A 17,001-nucleotide genomic window follows, 5' to 3' on the forward strand; every position below is an offset into this window, starting at 1 on the left:
CAAAAATTAAACACCACAAAAAATTAGTATTACAGTTCATTTCAAACTTAAAGATGTTCCTCAGAATTCACATTACTGCAGAAAAACTTCCTTATCTTAAGTTTCTATGTATTGTCCAGGGTACAAATAAAGAATGCACAGAACTACATATGTCAAGACAGAAGAAAGCTAAAGGTGAGTAGTCATTGATTTAAACAAGAATAAACATTATATAATTAATCCAAAGCATACAGCTTTTAAAGCCTGTTACTTATTAAAAAGTGAAGTCACTCTTACCTATTAATAGTCTGGACTTTGTGCCACGTAAGTTTAGACTCCAGTTTTCTGTGAGCAAGAGCAATAACTCGGAAGCCCTGCTTCGTGTATTCTTCCAGGACACGCTCAAAGTCAACAGGAACTTTAAAAAGGTCAAGTTTAGAGTTATTAAAATTATTCATGCCCCAGCTCAGCTACACAAGAAATAAAAATAGTTTGTTCCTTTACCTGTTTCCTGCTTACACAAGCTGGCAATCACTTCAGGGGCACCTTTCATGTAAGCGTCCATTCTCTTCTCCCCTAGAACTCTAGCTATTACACACATACGTTGCAAAACTGAAGAAAATGGAAACTGACGCACAATTCCAATCTCATAACTGGTCTGTGTCATACAGGAAGGAAGGAAGAAAAGGGTTACATCCACATACATTCTAAGAAAAGAGGTACATGTTTAATCGAAAAAGCATACTTACCGAAAGCTCAAACAACTCCTAAAAAAAAAAAAAAAGAAAAAATACATTTACTGTAAATATTAATTTTTAAGTATTTTTTCAGCTACAAACTATTTCAACATAAATCAGTAAATTAATCTACACAGCACTCTCAATGTAAAGTCACATATATTTGCAATGGATTTCATAAAAGCTGAATATGAATATACTACATCTGTTTAAAATCCTTTAAGTGAGACATAACAGAACTTCAGAGCCTGATTTCTTGATTAGAATCTGCAAGACCTTTCACAGTCCAGCCTGTCCGTTTAGCCTATGTAAATGATTAAAGTACTATGGTATTTCAGAATGAGGCCATGATTATTACATATATCTCCAAAAAATCATGTAATAAGTTTCAAGAATGTTCACATCAACTACTGCACAGTTTAATGCTGTGCCTGTACAGAGTTCTGAACACAAAAAAAAGACGCTTCTATCTACCACAGAATAAGACTCAGAGAGGAACCAACTTGTTGTACCCTCCCACTAGCCTGCTCTGTGATAATCTGGATATACAGTCACATGCTTAAAATTTCCCCTCCTGAAGTATTCAAGAACACTTCAAAATGCAGATAGAAAAAAAAAATTAAATCTGCCATGTACATTTTATTTTTAACTTGGCACTTAAAGCATACATCTCGAAGGTATGATGGCGGCAAGAATTCAGTGCCGCACAGTGACATTAACAAAAAATTGTTTTAACTGAAACTGCAAGGTGAACACACCTAAGCACTTCATTAGCACCATACGAATTTGGTAATGATACCAATATTAAAATGTGTAAACTCAAAAAGCATTGCAGCACTTTATAACCAGTCCGTAAGGGTAATAATCAGTCTGCTCACCTTGAAAGTGGCATACACTGAACCACTACCTTCAACAACAGTTCAAACATGTCTTCTCTATCTTTGTCATCAAAAACCACACAGTTTTGATCCTGTTTGAATTATATCAGCCTGAACCATAGCATGCGATAAAATGTATTTGTTTAACATGAAGGATTACTTTAACTCAAAGAATTGTTTTGAATTTTTATACCATTTCTTGATTTGTTGCTTGTTTGGATTCTGGGAAAAGTTGTTTTGAAGGTCGAACCACTGTCGGCATGATTCGATTATGAAGGGCTGTTTCCTCTTCAGTTGCTTCTTCTAAAATCTGTATTAAAAATAATCAACTAATTTATACATTCATTATCTTTGATATTCTCGTAATGTAATTTTCAGGGAAAAAAACAGGCTTGGAAGTCAGCCCAAGGTGCAATGATCTTTCTAAATAAAATTTCCTGTGAGAATTAAGTGTCTTAATTTAGCAGTTAATTTAAGATCCACTTAGTTATTTTACATGTTTATAATATGCATTGAAACTTTGCCACACACATCAGAAAGCAGGAAATTATCTCTTCAGATTCTTTCAGTTCTATGAATTGTTGCACAGAACACATTTTAGGAACATTTTCTTATTAAGACTTTCTTTGACACAGAGGCATTGTCTAAAGCCCACCACTTTACAGCTGCAGCTTGAAACAGCATATAATGGCTTATCTTGTATGTAACAGTGTAGGAAATTTCAGATTACTAATCTTAAAAAAGTTGCTTCTCTTGAAACAAGCAGACACTTACCCATCCTATTGCTTCAAACATCTTCAAATCAAGCGGATCCCCAGAAAGTACCCCTTCAATTTTTGTAAGGGAATGACAAGTTGCCATGCAAGCAACAAACTCAGACTTCAGCAAGCTCTCACTGCAAGCCCTCTCTTCCGGCAAAAGGAAACTAAAACAATGAAGTAATAATATACTTAGCACTATAATTATTTATTATGAGCCAATTCAAAAGGTTTGTTTAGATTAACAGAAGAAAATTGACTGCACAAGTCTCTTGTATTTTCACACATCACAGAAAACAGATTAAGACTCTGGGCTGAAATCTTCAGAAGCAGTTACAACTTCTGTCTCCTTCAAAAACTGTGTTAATTCACTGTCTACTTTCATTCCTCATACAGAGGTCTCTTATCACTTTGTACTTAACAAAATTAGCTAAGCTAATTCATTTTAAGCAGCCCAAGAAGTCACTTAGGAGGACAGGATTAAGGAAACATGCTATTCTTTAACTGCATCATTTCTGCAGTATGAACCTAAAGAGTCTCAGACTTTAACACATTAAATGCCACCTCAGCCTCATAAGATGGTTATAACTTTCACTACACCTAAACTGTATTTTCAGTTGCATTCTTACAGCTCATTACAGAAATGCAAACATGTATGAGCTCACATTGAATTTTCTGTTCTATTCTGCTGAAGCTGTTAAAGCACAACAAAGTATCGTATTTGCTATCAGCTCTGAGCTTATCCTTACCGAGCATTTTCCACCCGCTGAATTCCCCAAAGATCCAAACCATCCTCAGTAAGTGTGCCAGTCTGCAAAATAAACCAAGGGGCAAGGCAAGAAGAAAAAGCTTTCAGAAAGAAGTTACCCTCAGGTAAAGCAAAAATTAACAGCTAATTAACCAAATTACACTTGAACAATATGTTTTATTTTGTTTTCACTTAAAAATCAAGACTTCGGGACAGGAAATACAGTATCTCCCTTACTTTTTGCTAGTAACTAAGTTCCAACCCTGTAAAATAACTTTAAAAACCATTCAAAGCAATCATGCCCCTCCTTGGAGACAGGGCAAACAAAACAGACCCTTAAAATCCAAAGATGATAGCTCAACATCTCTATACTCAGGGGATGAGGGCAACAGAAAATAGGTACTAAACACTTAGTGCTACTTTCTTACATAGTTAAAACAGTAACTGGAATATATTTACAAGGGAAATAATAAATTTAGTGTGGGTAATTAAGATTTTAGATAAAAATCTAAGGAGGAAAATAAATTTTATCTAAGAATTAGCTAAAAGCAAAGGATTCTGGCTAGTGGCATTACTGTCTTTCACTCATGTTTCTGTTAAGGAATAATAACAAAATATGCTGATTTGGCTTTTCATTGAAATAAATTAAAATGAGAAACAAGTCTGACCTCACACTTCAATTTTCCAGAAGTCTGTGTACTAAATAAAACTCTTAATAGACCCCAACTCTCACATTTCTGGGGTGCCAGTAGTAAGTTAGGACTTGGGATAAGAAAGCAGCTCTGGAATATAACAACTTTTTATAGCAGACTAAATTAAGCGACTTTAACAGGTGGTAAATACCGAATACCTGGAAGCTAACAGCACAAAAATGATCTAACTTATATGAAAGTGATGAATTTTCCTGTAGTTGCTAGTCTATACAAATTCCCATTTAAAATACAATGCCTCTCCAGGTGGCAACACAAAGTTTCAAAATTCACCTAACCTTATCAAAACACACAAGATTCAGCTGGCCACAAATATTTATCCTTTGTGGGCTGATGCAGAAAATGCCAATTTTTTTCAGCCTTCTTTGTGCATAAACAATGCCAGCAGTCATGGCAGCAGGGAGCGCTGGAGGCACTGTGATAGTGATAATGTCAAGAGACTCTATGATGATGGTATGAGCCGGAACCTGCAATAAAGGTCGGAGTTAACAAACAAGAACTCACCACTTAAAGATGCACTATCCCACTGAAACATCACATTGCTGTTACCAAAAGCAAAATCCACACATTGTTTTCCCCAGTACAGCATGTTCTGGATTGCCCAGAAACCTAGCACAATCTTCACCCACCATCAGCAACCATGATAATCCATTCCTAAATTATCCACAACCTGTAACTTCAAGTTTTCACTTTTTCCTCCTGCAAATATATTCCTTTAAAACAGTAACTGAATAATGCAAATTTTTTTGAAAGAAAAAAATTAGTTATCAGGTTATCAGTTATCAGTTTCTTGGTAAGGATTTTTTCGCCTGCAGCATGCTTTAGCTGTGCTGTGTCCTTTTTCTTCCAACTGGATATCAGTCAGACAGTAATCTTACATATAATAAAGTCTACTAATTGGGTCAACAGAAATTGAGGTAAACTCAAATTTCACTGTAATATATCCAAATTCTGCTTCTCTGCTGAATTTTGTTCTCAGTAAGCTTCACTCTCTCGTTCCATTGATACAAACTGAAGCAAAGAAATTTTCACTTAAAATCGAATTGTTTCTCATCATCTGAAGTGTGTTGGAAATAATGATCAACCCTCTTCTAAAATAAGGCAGTTCTGGACCAGAAATTAAAACATACCTCATTTAAGATGCTATTGACAACTGTGTAAAGAAACCCAATGCCCGCCACCACTACCAGAGACAGGAGAAACAAATAGGCATCTCTGTAGAGTTTAAAATCAGTTGGCTTTGGATATAGTATGGAACGAACAAGCTGTCCTTTAGCAGTACTAAAGCCTAGAAATAAAAAGAAGTTATTAAAAGCACAGACAAGAGCAAAGCTATTCAAATGTATTAAAAACCCCAATGACACTCTTAAGCTACTCATTTCATTAAGACTGTTTCTCAGTATACAGTAACAGATGTTTTGCAATACTGTAATTAAGGTGCTTCAAATATGTATGTGCACATCATACTAAGTGCTTCTCTCCTATGGCAAGGACATGCAGCTGATGCAAATGAACCCCTCTCCTACAGCAGCAGGTTTGACCTGGAAGAAATTGTTGTACTGCATTTTGTCCCCCACGGTGCAGAGCTAGTGGGTATATTTATTAGTTGTCTAATTAAGCCAGTCCTTGCAAAAAGAAAATGAAGTTATTCATAGAGTCCAACCTTAAGTACTTAAAAGGCAAATCTCTGTAAGCCTCCCTGACAGCCAGAAAGAAAGATTGAGAAAAAACTGTGGTGCACAGAGTCTTTTGGATAAACCCACCTCTTGATCGCATTTTGACATACACACTAATATATCCATGAACTGAGTTTCAGGAACAAATAAAAAGAATACATTTAGTTGATTGGTATTTTATGTATATTTCAGCTGTATAATCAAACATGTCATGTTAAAGGCTTAACTCTGAAGAGTACTGTGAGTACAGTCCCAGCAGATCAATCTTATAACCTGATTTAAGACAAGATTAAGACTACATGTCTTCGCACACAACCATATGGAGTTCTGCCCTCCTAAAATTCTTTTAAGGACTAAATTTTCTAGCGTCTTCAATTTTGTGGCATCCCCCTCCCTCAGAGAAAGGGATTTTTACTTGTATCTTACTAGGTAAGAATTACTTTCATTCTTACTATCAGACATCTTAGGAGTGAAAAGCTACAAGCGCTGTGACATCTGTCCAGTGCTGTGGAGTGGGAAATTCCCTACTTGCCTAAAAGCCATCCCTGTAAACCAGACAGGAGAACAGAGAAGATTTTATATCCCTTTGCTCCTCTCTCTATATATAGTCATAGCAGGAAAAGTGTACTTGTCCATATGTAAAATCTTGAACAAGGTCCACAGAGCTAAATTCATCCTGTTAACAACATAGGATGACCTGTCATGGGCAAAGAGAAGATTTAAAAAATGACTTCACATGTCGGGGCAGTAAGGCTCAGTGTGTTGGAAGCAATTACAATTCTCCTTGTAAGAGTTCCAGACCATGTTTCAGGCTTTAAAAAAACAACATTATCCTTCCCACAGAATAGAAGTAAGCCTTCAGCAGTTCATTTCTGTTGCTGTTTTGGACCACCTATCTGTATATACACATCAGGCTGGGCACATAAAATTTCTTATTTAAGAAACAAAAGAAGTTGAGATGGATATTATTAAAGGGAAGATGTGTTCCAGGGAAAGGAAATATTTTTCTTTGAAAAACAGACTAATAAAAGCCTCCAGAAAGACATTAATGAACTTAAAAAAAATCAGAGCATTTACAGCTAAACCAGACTAACAGAAGGTGAAGAGAAGACACCAGAGAAAGAAGAGGCTAATTAGGTTGAAGTTACTTGTTGGAAAACTTGCTTTAAATAGTATTCTAGTCAATGTAGTCAAATTTATTCTATTCAATACTATTGTAGCTTGGATTATAGCTTACATTTATTTATTTTGTGGTGGTTTTCTTCAGATCATCTTTGTAAAGCAGAATCCCACAACTACGTTAGTCTGTGCAACAGTTTTTAATAGAACATCTGTGTTATCTAAAACCAAACCTTTAAAATATTAGTATGAATAAACACTTCTGTAGAAAGGGCTGGGTCAAACACGTTTTTTTAAGCAAATGTTATGTGCTTTGACAAAACTATGGGCAAAGAAAAACATCTGACATTGCCAAGGACTCCACCAAAATAAGCTGTTCCCTGTTACCCAACCAATCCAACGGTATGACAAACCTTTTCAAAGAGGCATATGTAGTTGAACCAACACACCATAAAAGAAATCTAAAATACCTGAAAATGCATTCAGGTAAGTTTTAAATTGATGCTAAAGACTCATTCACTTTCTTGCTTGCCAACTGATACTTTCCAGGCCATCATCTAGCTCTATTATTGTTGTACGACATTTATCAAATTATTTCAGGTATACACGTTAATCCAAGCTCAGCAACATTCAATACAATACTCCAAAGTATCAGTTGACATACACCTACAAAAGCAAGTAGTACATTAACAAGTGATAAACTCAACAATCAATACCTGTTCTCAGTACTAGAGCTTTGACCAATTCTCCAGTATAAAAACGGGTTTGAATGACATTGGTTCCACAGAACAAAGTATGCCGTTTATGCACCTCTGGACTGTATATTTCGTCTCCCATTGCTTTCGGATATTCTGAAGGATTTGGTAGATTAATCTTTGTGACAGGAACACTTTCACCTTAAATGGAAAAAGAGTCGCTAAGCAAGATCAAATAAGAATAGACATTTTTTCCTTCACGACTTCAAGTAGAACAATATAATCTCACTTCATCAGCACAGAAGCAGACTTATAGAAGAAGTCATCTTCCTTTCAGCACGTTATTAGGTAGTCTCTCACCCGTCAGCCTCAGCTCATCAGATTCCTTATCCAAATCCTATTTAACTCTATTTGTTATTCAGCGATACAGCTTTTGTGCCTCTTACTTCAAATCAGATAGGTGTTCATTGAAATACAGTTCATTGAAAGAAAACAGGACAAGCTTCTTTCTCCTGATCCAAAGCATCACCCCATCTTTACTCAGAAAAACTAGGAGCTCAAGAAATTTATTCTCAGCTCCTTTGGTGACCAAGTACACTCAAGCTAGGATTGCAATCAATTTTTATCAGTTGCTAGCAGCAGCAAGGGTCTCAAGTATATTCAAAGAATTGAACATGATAAAACACACAATCTCTGAACTACAATATTCTAAACGCTGCCAGTTTGGACAGATTATGCTAGGAATAACAAAAAATCCATCCTACTCACTGAAGCTGTCCTTCAAATACATCAGGTCCCTGGTTTCAGAGTATGCAGGCACAACTGGAGATAATTTCTGTTTTTAAATACAGCAGAACATTCTACTTACTACCTTCATTCTTGGAAGCAGCTAAAAAGTTTGGGCAAAAATTTTCTGAAGAAACACACTGCAGAACTCAATCTGCACTGAGAACACAAAGTCAAGAGGCAGGAAGACAAACTATCAAGAAGAAAGCTTTTCAACAAAAAAACATCACTCATTTTTGGAGTTGCCAAGCAGTACCAGGTAGCTGTTGCAGATAACCAGAACACAAGTACCTAAGTACTTAGGAGCATATATAATTGCAAGAACATACACATTTCAAGCAAAATAAACATATCCACTTCTGCTAGAACATATTGCAAGTTAAGCATGCACACAGGTATAACCTAATAGGTTTAGCCACACAAAATGGTATCAAGTTTACTTTACCTGTTAACATACTTTCATTTACAATGCAAGTACCACTGAGAAGTACTGCATCACAAGGCATAATTGTCCCATTAGATGGAATCAACATGATATCTCCAGGCACAAGGTCGGTGGAAAGGATTTCTTCTATTTCTGAATATTAAAACACAAACAAGTTTACCTGAAAAGAGCCACCATCTACAAAACCTGATAAAAGATCCTCACGGCCAAGGTCCAGATGGTGACAATTAAGCTTATACTCTATTTTATTAATGGCATTATGAAAAGTTTTTGAAAAGCCACTGAGAAACCCAATTCCATCACAGATTATACTCCAGAACACATGGATATAGTTTATCGTAACAAATGAAAGGAGTCAAGCTTGTACAAAAGCTATTAACAATTAACTACAGTATAACTTCAGTATAAAGACACAAGTCCAACACAAATGCATGTCTTGCAAAACCTAACGAAATTCAGCTACTGTGGTATCAAAATGAGCAAAAATCCAGAAATCAATTTGCAGCCCCTGCTGGGTAATAAATTGTAATGGAAACCCAACACATGCATGTCTGGAAGCCAAAAAAGAAACTACAATGACAGTTACATATGTGGAGTAGTAGATAATGAGAAACAGGAATAAGACAAGCACAAAATCTAGGAAAAAAACTGATACTCGCTAAAAACACCGTCTAGAAGGGTAATTGTGAACAGATTATTATCCTATCTAAATTCCACTTTGCAACTTCTTTTTCCCATGCAATTTTGCAAAGAAATGGAAGCATTTCTTTTGCAAAGAAATGGAATTTCAAGGTGATCACAGAAAGAACAGATGCACACCAACTTTATACTCACACTTAATGAACAATTTAAACTCAACCTTCCAAACCCCCTGTGAAATTTACCTTGGTTTCCTCTGCAGACAGAAACCCTGACAATGCTGTGAGCTGCTACCATGTCATGTAACATAACATATTGCTGCAAAGGGGAGAAAACAGTTCATTATTTAAAAGCACAGGTTGTCTTCTTCTAAATGCATGCTCTATCTCTACAAGTAGAAGTGATGAGATTCTTTACTAACATTCTTTTACAACAAAATGTTACTCAAAACATTCTCTTGAACATAGTTTAGGAAACGTATGGGCAAATAAAGCTAGAGTGCATCAACCTGTACAGGTTCCTACTTTTAATTGCATTCTGGAAGCAAATACACACGCCACACAAAATGTTATAAAAATGTTTGGTCATTAACATACGTAAGTAAAAACTGCAGTAGTTGTATGAACTTGGATTAAGGTAAGGTGGGGGCACAGGGGGTTGTTTCTGGTCTGAATTCAGAGATTGCAATTTAAGGATAACTACTACTTTGATTTGAATCAGCTACAGCTAAGTCTACAGAGAAAAATGCATTGCCAATTTAACAATCCACACGTTTGGCTGGTGCTCAATTCCATTGGACTTTTTCAAACAGAAAGAAACAATGGAATCACTACAGTCAATAAAACTTGGTACATAAACCTGTGTCCAGGTTTTATTTAAGTGAGGTAGTGTTTCTGTTATCTGAGGTCAACCTACTGATTCAACAGCATGGAAAGTCAACAGAGAAGGGTCTCGAAGGGAACTGTAAATCCAAATTCTTTCAGCTCAGAGAGGGAAAACCCATAGCAATATTCTACCTGTATACCTCTGAAAAATTCTTAAAGATTTGTAGGCAATTTCACATCAAAATAAACCAATCAGTAAAAAGCTGAAAAGATGTATCTTTTTTCTTTGAACTTACCTTTCTAATGGTGTAGAGTGAGCTAACAATGGATATTACAGACATGATCACAATTGCTAATGCATAGTAGTGATATTCATCAGTGATCCACAATATCACACTGAACAACTGAAAAATGTAAAAAGGGTTGAGAACCTAGAAGAGTGACAGAACATTAAAGTTACACCAAAAGGTCACACACATTCTCTGTCAGAAGAGTCAGAATCATCCTCCTCCTCCTCCATGGAGGAGATATACCTTTCTGTTCTTTATACATGATTTTTGTCTGTTTTGCCAAACCAATCCCTCTTTTTCACCACTTCCTCAACCCCTCAAAAGCACAGTTCTCACTAAAATAATACACGAATACATTTAAGTCTGTGTGCATTTTCCCCCTATACCTCAAAGCAAAATGATAGGAACATCTGATGCACCTTAAGTTACAATTCTTAAATTAATTTGGATGTTATTATCCATTTCTTATTAATAAATGCACTGACACCTCAAGTTCTTACTCTGTTATAGTTCAGGTTGGAGAGTTCCTTTGTTCAAAAGTTTCTGTCATGCATTATTATAGCACATGGATAACAACTCAATTATTCAAATCCACCTGATACAAGGAAAATTGAACAAATCCAACAAAAGTATATGCAAGAACACATTTGATTTGATGCATATGTTGTAATGTATAATCCCTGGTCTGATAATGGAAAACACAATCAGTCATTTTATGTTTGAAATTAACAAGAAATAAGTAAGATGAACATCCTCTCAAAGAATTCTGACACATTTTCTAACACCCTTGCTAAGACACCAGGTTGTGAACTCTGAAGAGCTTACAGCTAAGGCCTCTTAAGTTTGGAGAGCTCAAAAATAAAGGTCCATATCATTTTGCTTTACAGTGCTGGGCTCTGGGGGAAGGTTTCTGGTTTACGTTATTATTTGAAGACCAGTCCGATAATCATTGTACTTAAAGTAACTTTTAATGATATACTTTTTTTTTTTTCAATTTGTTAAAGAAAAGATCTTACCTCCTTAATCAGAAGCTTAAAAATGGAAGGCACTTTCACAGCAATTTCATTTACTCCATAGAATGCTTTTCTGCATTAGAAAAGTAAAAATATCAAAAGACAGTTAAAATTTTTATTAGAAATCTTACTCACTTCAAAGTAATTCCATTAATATGAGAACGTATAAAATATTACTTAATCTGTGGCCCCTTTTATTTATCATACTGTTTCAAAAGCTGTTAATCAAAAAACATTTACCCAGCAAGATGTTCCAATACAAAGATAATTATTTAATACTTCAATTTAAACTGTAACTTAATTTTTAGGTTCTTTTATAATCAGATTTCCCTTTAAACTGTGTATAGGTCCTTGTTATTAAACAAGTCATTCTGAAAGCCAATATGGGGTTCTCATCAACTTAAGCTCAAACAAGTGTTAACTCCTAGCCTGCAGTAAGACACTGTCTTCATGGGTCTCTGTCTTGGTTTTATTCTTAGCATGAAGAAAGGCAAATCATGAAAGGAAAGGCAAGAAACTAAGCACTGATGGGATCTGAGCTGGTTAAATTACATTGACATGAAGAAGCCCTTAAAGGATGGTCTTAAGAAAAAGGCTTTTACCGTAGGAAGAGACACAAATTGACAGAAAATGGAACTATGAACAAGCAGGTGCTTCCTTATTTTAACTCTAAGAACATCTCATTTGCAAAAAAACAGCCAGGAATGCAACAGAACCCAAACTAGAATAGTTTGGGTAGTGCATCAATAAAGTTAAACGCTAATAATTAAGCACATATCCACATTTTCACAATATATATTCCAGCTTGCTCTTCACATTTAAGAACGAAGAAATCCCTGAACAATGTACCATTAAAGTTATATTTTAAAGGTTTTTTCTAGACTAAGTTCTTCTCTACCTACATACTTCAGCTGTGTCCCTTGACAGGCATATTTACACCATTAGTCTAAAATAGCATGTTAAAAAATTATTTTTTTTCCCCCCAGTTATTTCTTGTCAACCAGAATTAAAAGAAAAAGTGGGGAATACGTTTAGCCCCAGACAAACCAGAGACAGATCCATGCAAGCTATGGGACACATCTGTGATACTAAGCTTTTAAAATGAAAGCCAAAGTCCTGAGACCTGGGAATTTTCAGCCTGATCTTCCCAAAATAAGAAATTAGTTACAGTTTAGGCCAGGTTTGCTGCTTCCTGGCATCCAAAGTTCCTTATTAGCCATCTAGCACACTATCCCCTCTCTCACAATGACTGCTAGCCAAGGATAGTAGAGAAAATAAGAAGCAGCAGAGCGATCTCCCTCAGTGTTCCCTTCAAGCCTTCAACAATCTGCAGCTTGAGACAAATAAGCATCTTTCCAGCTAAAGAACTTTTGATGGACTTTTCCACTGGGAATCAGTCTATTTGCCTCTGAACCCACACACACCCTTCAACAATGACAGTATGTTATGGTAACATTTATGTCACTTAAAGGCGAGTTATGTGGAAAAAATAACTACTTTGTTTTACATCAACTGCCAAATTTCGCTGTATACCTGCCAACATGGTTGAAAACCTAAGTGCTTGCTATTCTTTTTGTACACTCACTGTATTTCAAAATGTTAAGTAGTAAATACAATTTCAGAAATATATTCTGAATTACTTTAAACAATGGTTCTGATTCCCATGGTCTGTGTAGTTTGAGAAAAGTAAGTCAACACAATATCGGAGTCTAGTTCCTACTCAATGCATAGGTAAGAAAAACAAGAATTTCATACATCTAACAGCCGCCTTTGAAGGAAATGTAAGAGCCTGTCTGTAAACACAAATCACTCAGTTGTCTTCTAGTTTTGCCAACACTGTAAGCACAGGTAATGGAACAAAAACAATTCTTCCCTGAAATATTGTAGTATTACCTGTAATCATGCATTCCCTTTGTCAGTCCCGTGCTGTGTTCGTTATGAATTGAAGAACAGAATGTAGATTCATCTAGACCTCTAAGTAAAGGAAAAAGTCAATGAGTTATTTAACAAACCTGATATTTAAAATGAAGTATGCAGTAGTTCAAAAGAGCTAGGTCTTTGCCAAGAGTTACACTGTATTATAAAAGAACAAAGTCTATGGATTAATGTTTTTCCAGCTATTTTTGTCACAACTGCAGATACCAGTGAGATGTTAAAAGCAGTCCTCTTGTTGACACATCTTACTCTGTAAAACAGTCATATCTATTTCAATCAAAATGAAGTTACACTTCAAAAATGAAGTAAAATACTAGCATAACTAGTATTCAAAGACCTCTAAAAAGAAAAAGTGAGCAAGTTTTATAAAATGTATGAAATCAATACGGATTAATATTCCTTCAAATTATCTTAATTTGCCTCTCAGTAGTAATGGAAGCATTTTTTTAAAAAATTAATCAATTTATCAGACAAATCTATACTAAAGCTATTTTGCAGCATCTTACTATCAAAATTTTATCCATGACTAGGTAAAGTACAGTCTACATTTTAAACACTTCCTTTTTCTATGCTGTGAAAACAAATGCTATAATTTAGAAGATCTGCAGATAAGCAAGCACACCTGAAACATCATTATGTTTACAGCTATGGGATCATTTCAACTACCAAACTCATTAAATCAGACATACCATGCCCAATATCCAGGCATTTTCTCGTGAACATACTTTGGATGCACAGGAAAACATCATTACCTTCCAAAAGGCTTTCACAGATGACATGACAAAACCAGCACTATTCAACACAAGTCTTTTTTATATTGGACATCTATCATGTTATCTACTAAAAAAGATTCAGAGTTGTCCCAGTGAAGAAAAAACTCTTTACTGTGCATTTATAGTAAAAATTATTTCCATTCTCTAGAACACAGGGAAAGCTTTGAAAATCCACACTATTGCAAAGGCTAGGACCATGTTTCCAGCAACTTCTCATAAGAGAAGGTAAAAATGTTAATGTGTTAATCTGGCCATAAGTTTACAAAAGTTTCCCTAAAATTTTTCAAGTTCAAGGATTTTAAAATAACAATTTTTAGATTAATAAATACACAATTCTCTGTTAATAACTGTGCCTTTCCTCCCATTCCATCCCAAATGATTCAATTTTTCTTTTCCTGCACAAAAAGGAATATAACAGTGGGTTTAAGAAGGATCCCTAAAACTAAGTGCTTTATATGCAAATATGTATACCTATGTGTGTAATGTCCATGCAAAGACAAAGCTTCTAGCAGGATGTTATCTACTTGTTACAGTACTGTTACAGTACTGAATTCCCAGGGCATTTAAAAATCCCTGTATGCACAGTTTATTACCTAAAGCACTCATCAACTCACTCTGAGATTCAGTTGACACTAGCTAAAACAAAACAGACATATGAGGTCAAAGTTGCATCCTCTTTGGCTATGTGACCAAGTCTGATTTAGTTTAAGAACAATTACACTTGCATTTCCTGTGTTTAAAACAGTGATCTTAACATTAAATTATTTTTAAAAGAACAATGATATAAAACTCAAGCTCTCATGACCAAATCAGTTGCCTAAGAAATGTGAATTTGCCTCCCTTTTGTATTGTGCTAAGTCTTTAATTATGTGATCAAACTGTTCTGTCTCTGGATACTTGCGTAAGTCACTGCACAGAGTGAATCTGCTTTCATCATGCAGTATTGTGCTTAGATCACAACTACAACTGTGTTGCTTGCCTTGGGGATTTCACTACAAACCCCTCAGTCTCATATACCATCTCTTTACAAATATTAACTTAATTCTCTACTATGTTATTAGGTAATACCGATTTCTGTCTTCTACATAAACTGAAGAGCAGATTAAAAGTACCTCGATGAAGGACAGATTAAGACTTCTTTTCAAAATATTTATCATAAGTTCAGCTATTATTTTGCAGGTGGTATCTAGTACTTCACTACATGATCATACCTCATTCACTTTAAAGAAAAGTTATAGCAAACTCTCATTCTTATTTGACCTTGTGCAAAAGTGACTTAGTACTCTACCAGTATCAGGTATGTCTCAGATCCAGCTGTTTCTCCTCTTTATTATCCAACTGCTAAAAAATGGCGAGCAGCTCAGCTACAGTACCTGACTAAATAAGTGGTGAGGCTCAGTCATTGCTAATACATCAAACAAATGAAAGTTTAGCACATCAGCAAGAATGTGATTGAATAAATGCTCACATAACTTCACAGGCATATCTGAGATTTTTCCAGGGCTTATAAATTGGCTGAGTTATCACAAGAACATCAAAAGGCACAGTCAAATAGCCAACAAATGCCAAGTTTCAAGTCACTGCTTCAATTCTAAGGAACAACATTTTTTCTAAACACGTGGAGTCTTATGATTTTTTTCCCATATCTGTTCTTAGCTTAAAAGTATAGTTTTGAAGGTTTTAATCTCATCTGTGGGAAATATGCCCTTTGAGCAGTTTAAATTAGCAACACTATAGGCATGAAAACAGGACCCTGTAATGCAAAATGACAAGCGTCACTACCTGCACCACTGTAATTCATGGGAAGCTTAACATAAAAAAATGCATACAAAGCTTTAATTATTTACACATGAACTGGGACACTTCCATCCTCCCAGAGGAGTGCTCAGTTTTGTAACTCCTTGTATTATGATCATTTCTTTAAATTGTTGTCATCGCTGATAACTTTCCATACTATTATCACACACTGTTTTCAAAAACGTAAGAAACATTTGCAGAGTATGTTTCTTCTTACAGTAATTTTGGCTATTTTTCTTTCCTTCAGTCCCTGGTCAGTATTTTTTTTCTATATGTAGTGCTTGGACTTTTCCACATGATAGTTCAATGCAGTGAACATTGATTTAAGTTAAAAAGAGGTTGTATTTCTGATCCGAACTTCTTATCTTAACAAGCAGTTGTCAAAAACAGAGAAGCCTGCGTTCATTTAACTTGTTAGCACTATGCTAAGGCCTTATCAGTAGCATCAGATAAAAGAACTTTCTTCTTCAACCCTAACGTCATGCAACAGTGCTGCTGGATAAAAGAAAATACAGCACATCATATTCAGTGAGCACAGCTAGTACTGCCCACTAAAAGACGTTTTCTATCAATGCAGGAGACCTGTTTTTGTTACTAGAGAGTAATAAAAGAGGGATCAAATTCAGCTCAACTGGACTAGAATGTAGCAGCAGACCTACATGCAAAGGTGAGCAACAAGATATTTGGTGAATTCCCCTCTTCCTACATACTCCTTTTGGGTTTAACTCAGCAGCAATGCAAAAAATGTAAGTTATTCCATCAGAAGGAACGTTTTTAAGAGTTTATAGAGGGAGAGCTACTGTCTATAAACAGGTGCTTCGATTCACAAATAACACTCCAAGAACAGGCAAAAAGCCTGCAAAGGCATGCAGCCTGTCACCCTATACGAATCATGCTCGATAAAGGTAGATTAAACAAATACCTTCCTTCCAAAGTCACCAAGTTAAAATCTCACTATGGTTCAAACAAAGACTCAGTGAGCTAAAACAGCTGGTCAGAATACGATACCAATTTTCACCATGTTCTTAGGCATGCTATTGTATTTTAAAAAAAATGCAGCTGAAGCACAACACAAAAGAAAAAAGTATTCTTACCGTACAACATCAAAACTTTGAACTGAATCATTCCAGAAATACTTCACGCTGTGATGTGTGAAATAACGAATCTGAAAGGGCAACAGACAGATATTAAACTAGCAC

The 17,001-nt window shown here is 35.5% G+C and overlaps 1 protein-coding gene across 3 annotated transcripts in view; it reads right to left on the minus strand.

Moving 5' to 3' along the window:
* ATP13A3 (ATPase 13A3) overlaps positions 1 to 17,001 on the minus strand; it is a 61,128-nt gene that overhangs the window by 18,415 nt on the left and 25,712 nt on the right. For 2 of the 3 annotated variants that reach the window (XM_075031658.1, XM_075031656.1), the window contains exons 6-20: positions 16,897 to 16,967; positions 13,191 to 13,271; positions 11,301 to 11,370; positions 10,291 to 10,425; positions 9,416 to 9,488; positions 8,532 to 8,663; positions 7,322 to 7,501; positions 4,941 to 5,098; positions 4,089 to 4,277; positions 3,102 to 3,163; positions 2,369 to 2,519; positions 1,788 to 1,904; positions 729 to 746; positions 484 to 637; positions 277 to 397 (exon numbers count right to left, since the gene is read on the minus strand). In XM_075031658.1, the coding sequence (XP_074887759.1) occupies positions 277 to 397; positions 484 to 637; positions 729 to 746; positions 1,788 to 1,904; positions 2,369 to 2,519; positions 3,102 to 3,163; positions 4,089 to 4,277; positions 4,941 to 5,098; positions 7,322 to 7,501; positions 8,532 to 8,663; positions 9,416 to 9,488; positions 10,291 to 10,425; positions 11,301 to 11,370; positions 13,191 to 13,271; positions 16,897 to 16,967 (1,712 nt within the window). The remainder of the gene's footprint in view (positions 1 to 276; positions 398 to 483; positions 638 to 728; positions 747 to 1,787; positions 1,905 to 2,368; positions 2,520 to 3,101; positions 3,164 to 4,088; positions 4,278 to 4,940; positions 5,099 to 7,321; positions 7,502 to 8,531; positions 8,664 to 9,415; positions 9,489 to 10,290; positions 10,426 to 11,300; positions 11,371 to 13,190; positions 13,272 to 16,896; positions 16,968 to 17,001) is intronic. The other variant, XM_075031657.1, reaches the window with a different exon arrangement.

This window comes from Buteo buteo, chromosome 7 (genome assembly GCF_964188355.1).
Source record: "Buteo buteo chromosome 7, bButBut1.hap1.1, whole genome shotgun sequence".
Classification (NCBI taxonomy): Eukaryota; Metazoa; Chordata; class Aves; order Accipitriformes; family Accipitridae; genus Buteo; species Buteo buteo.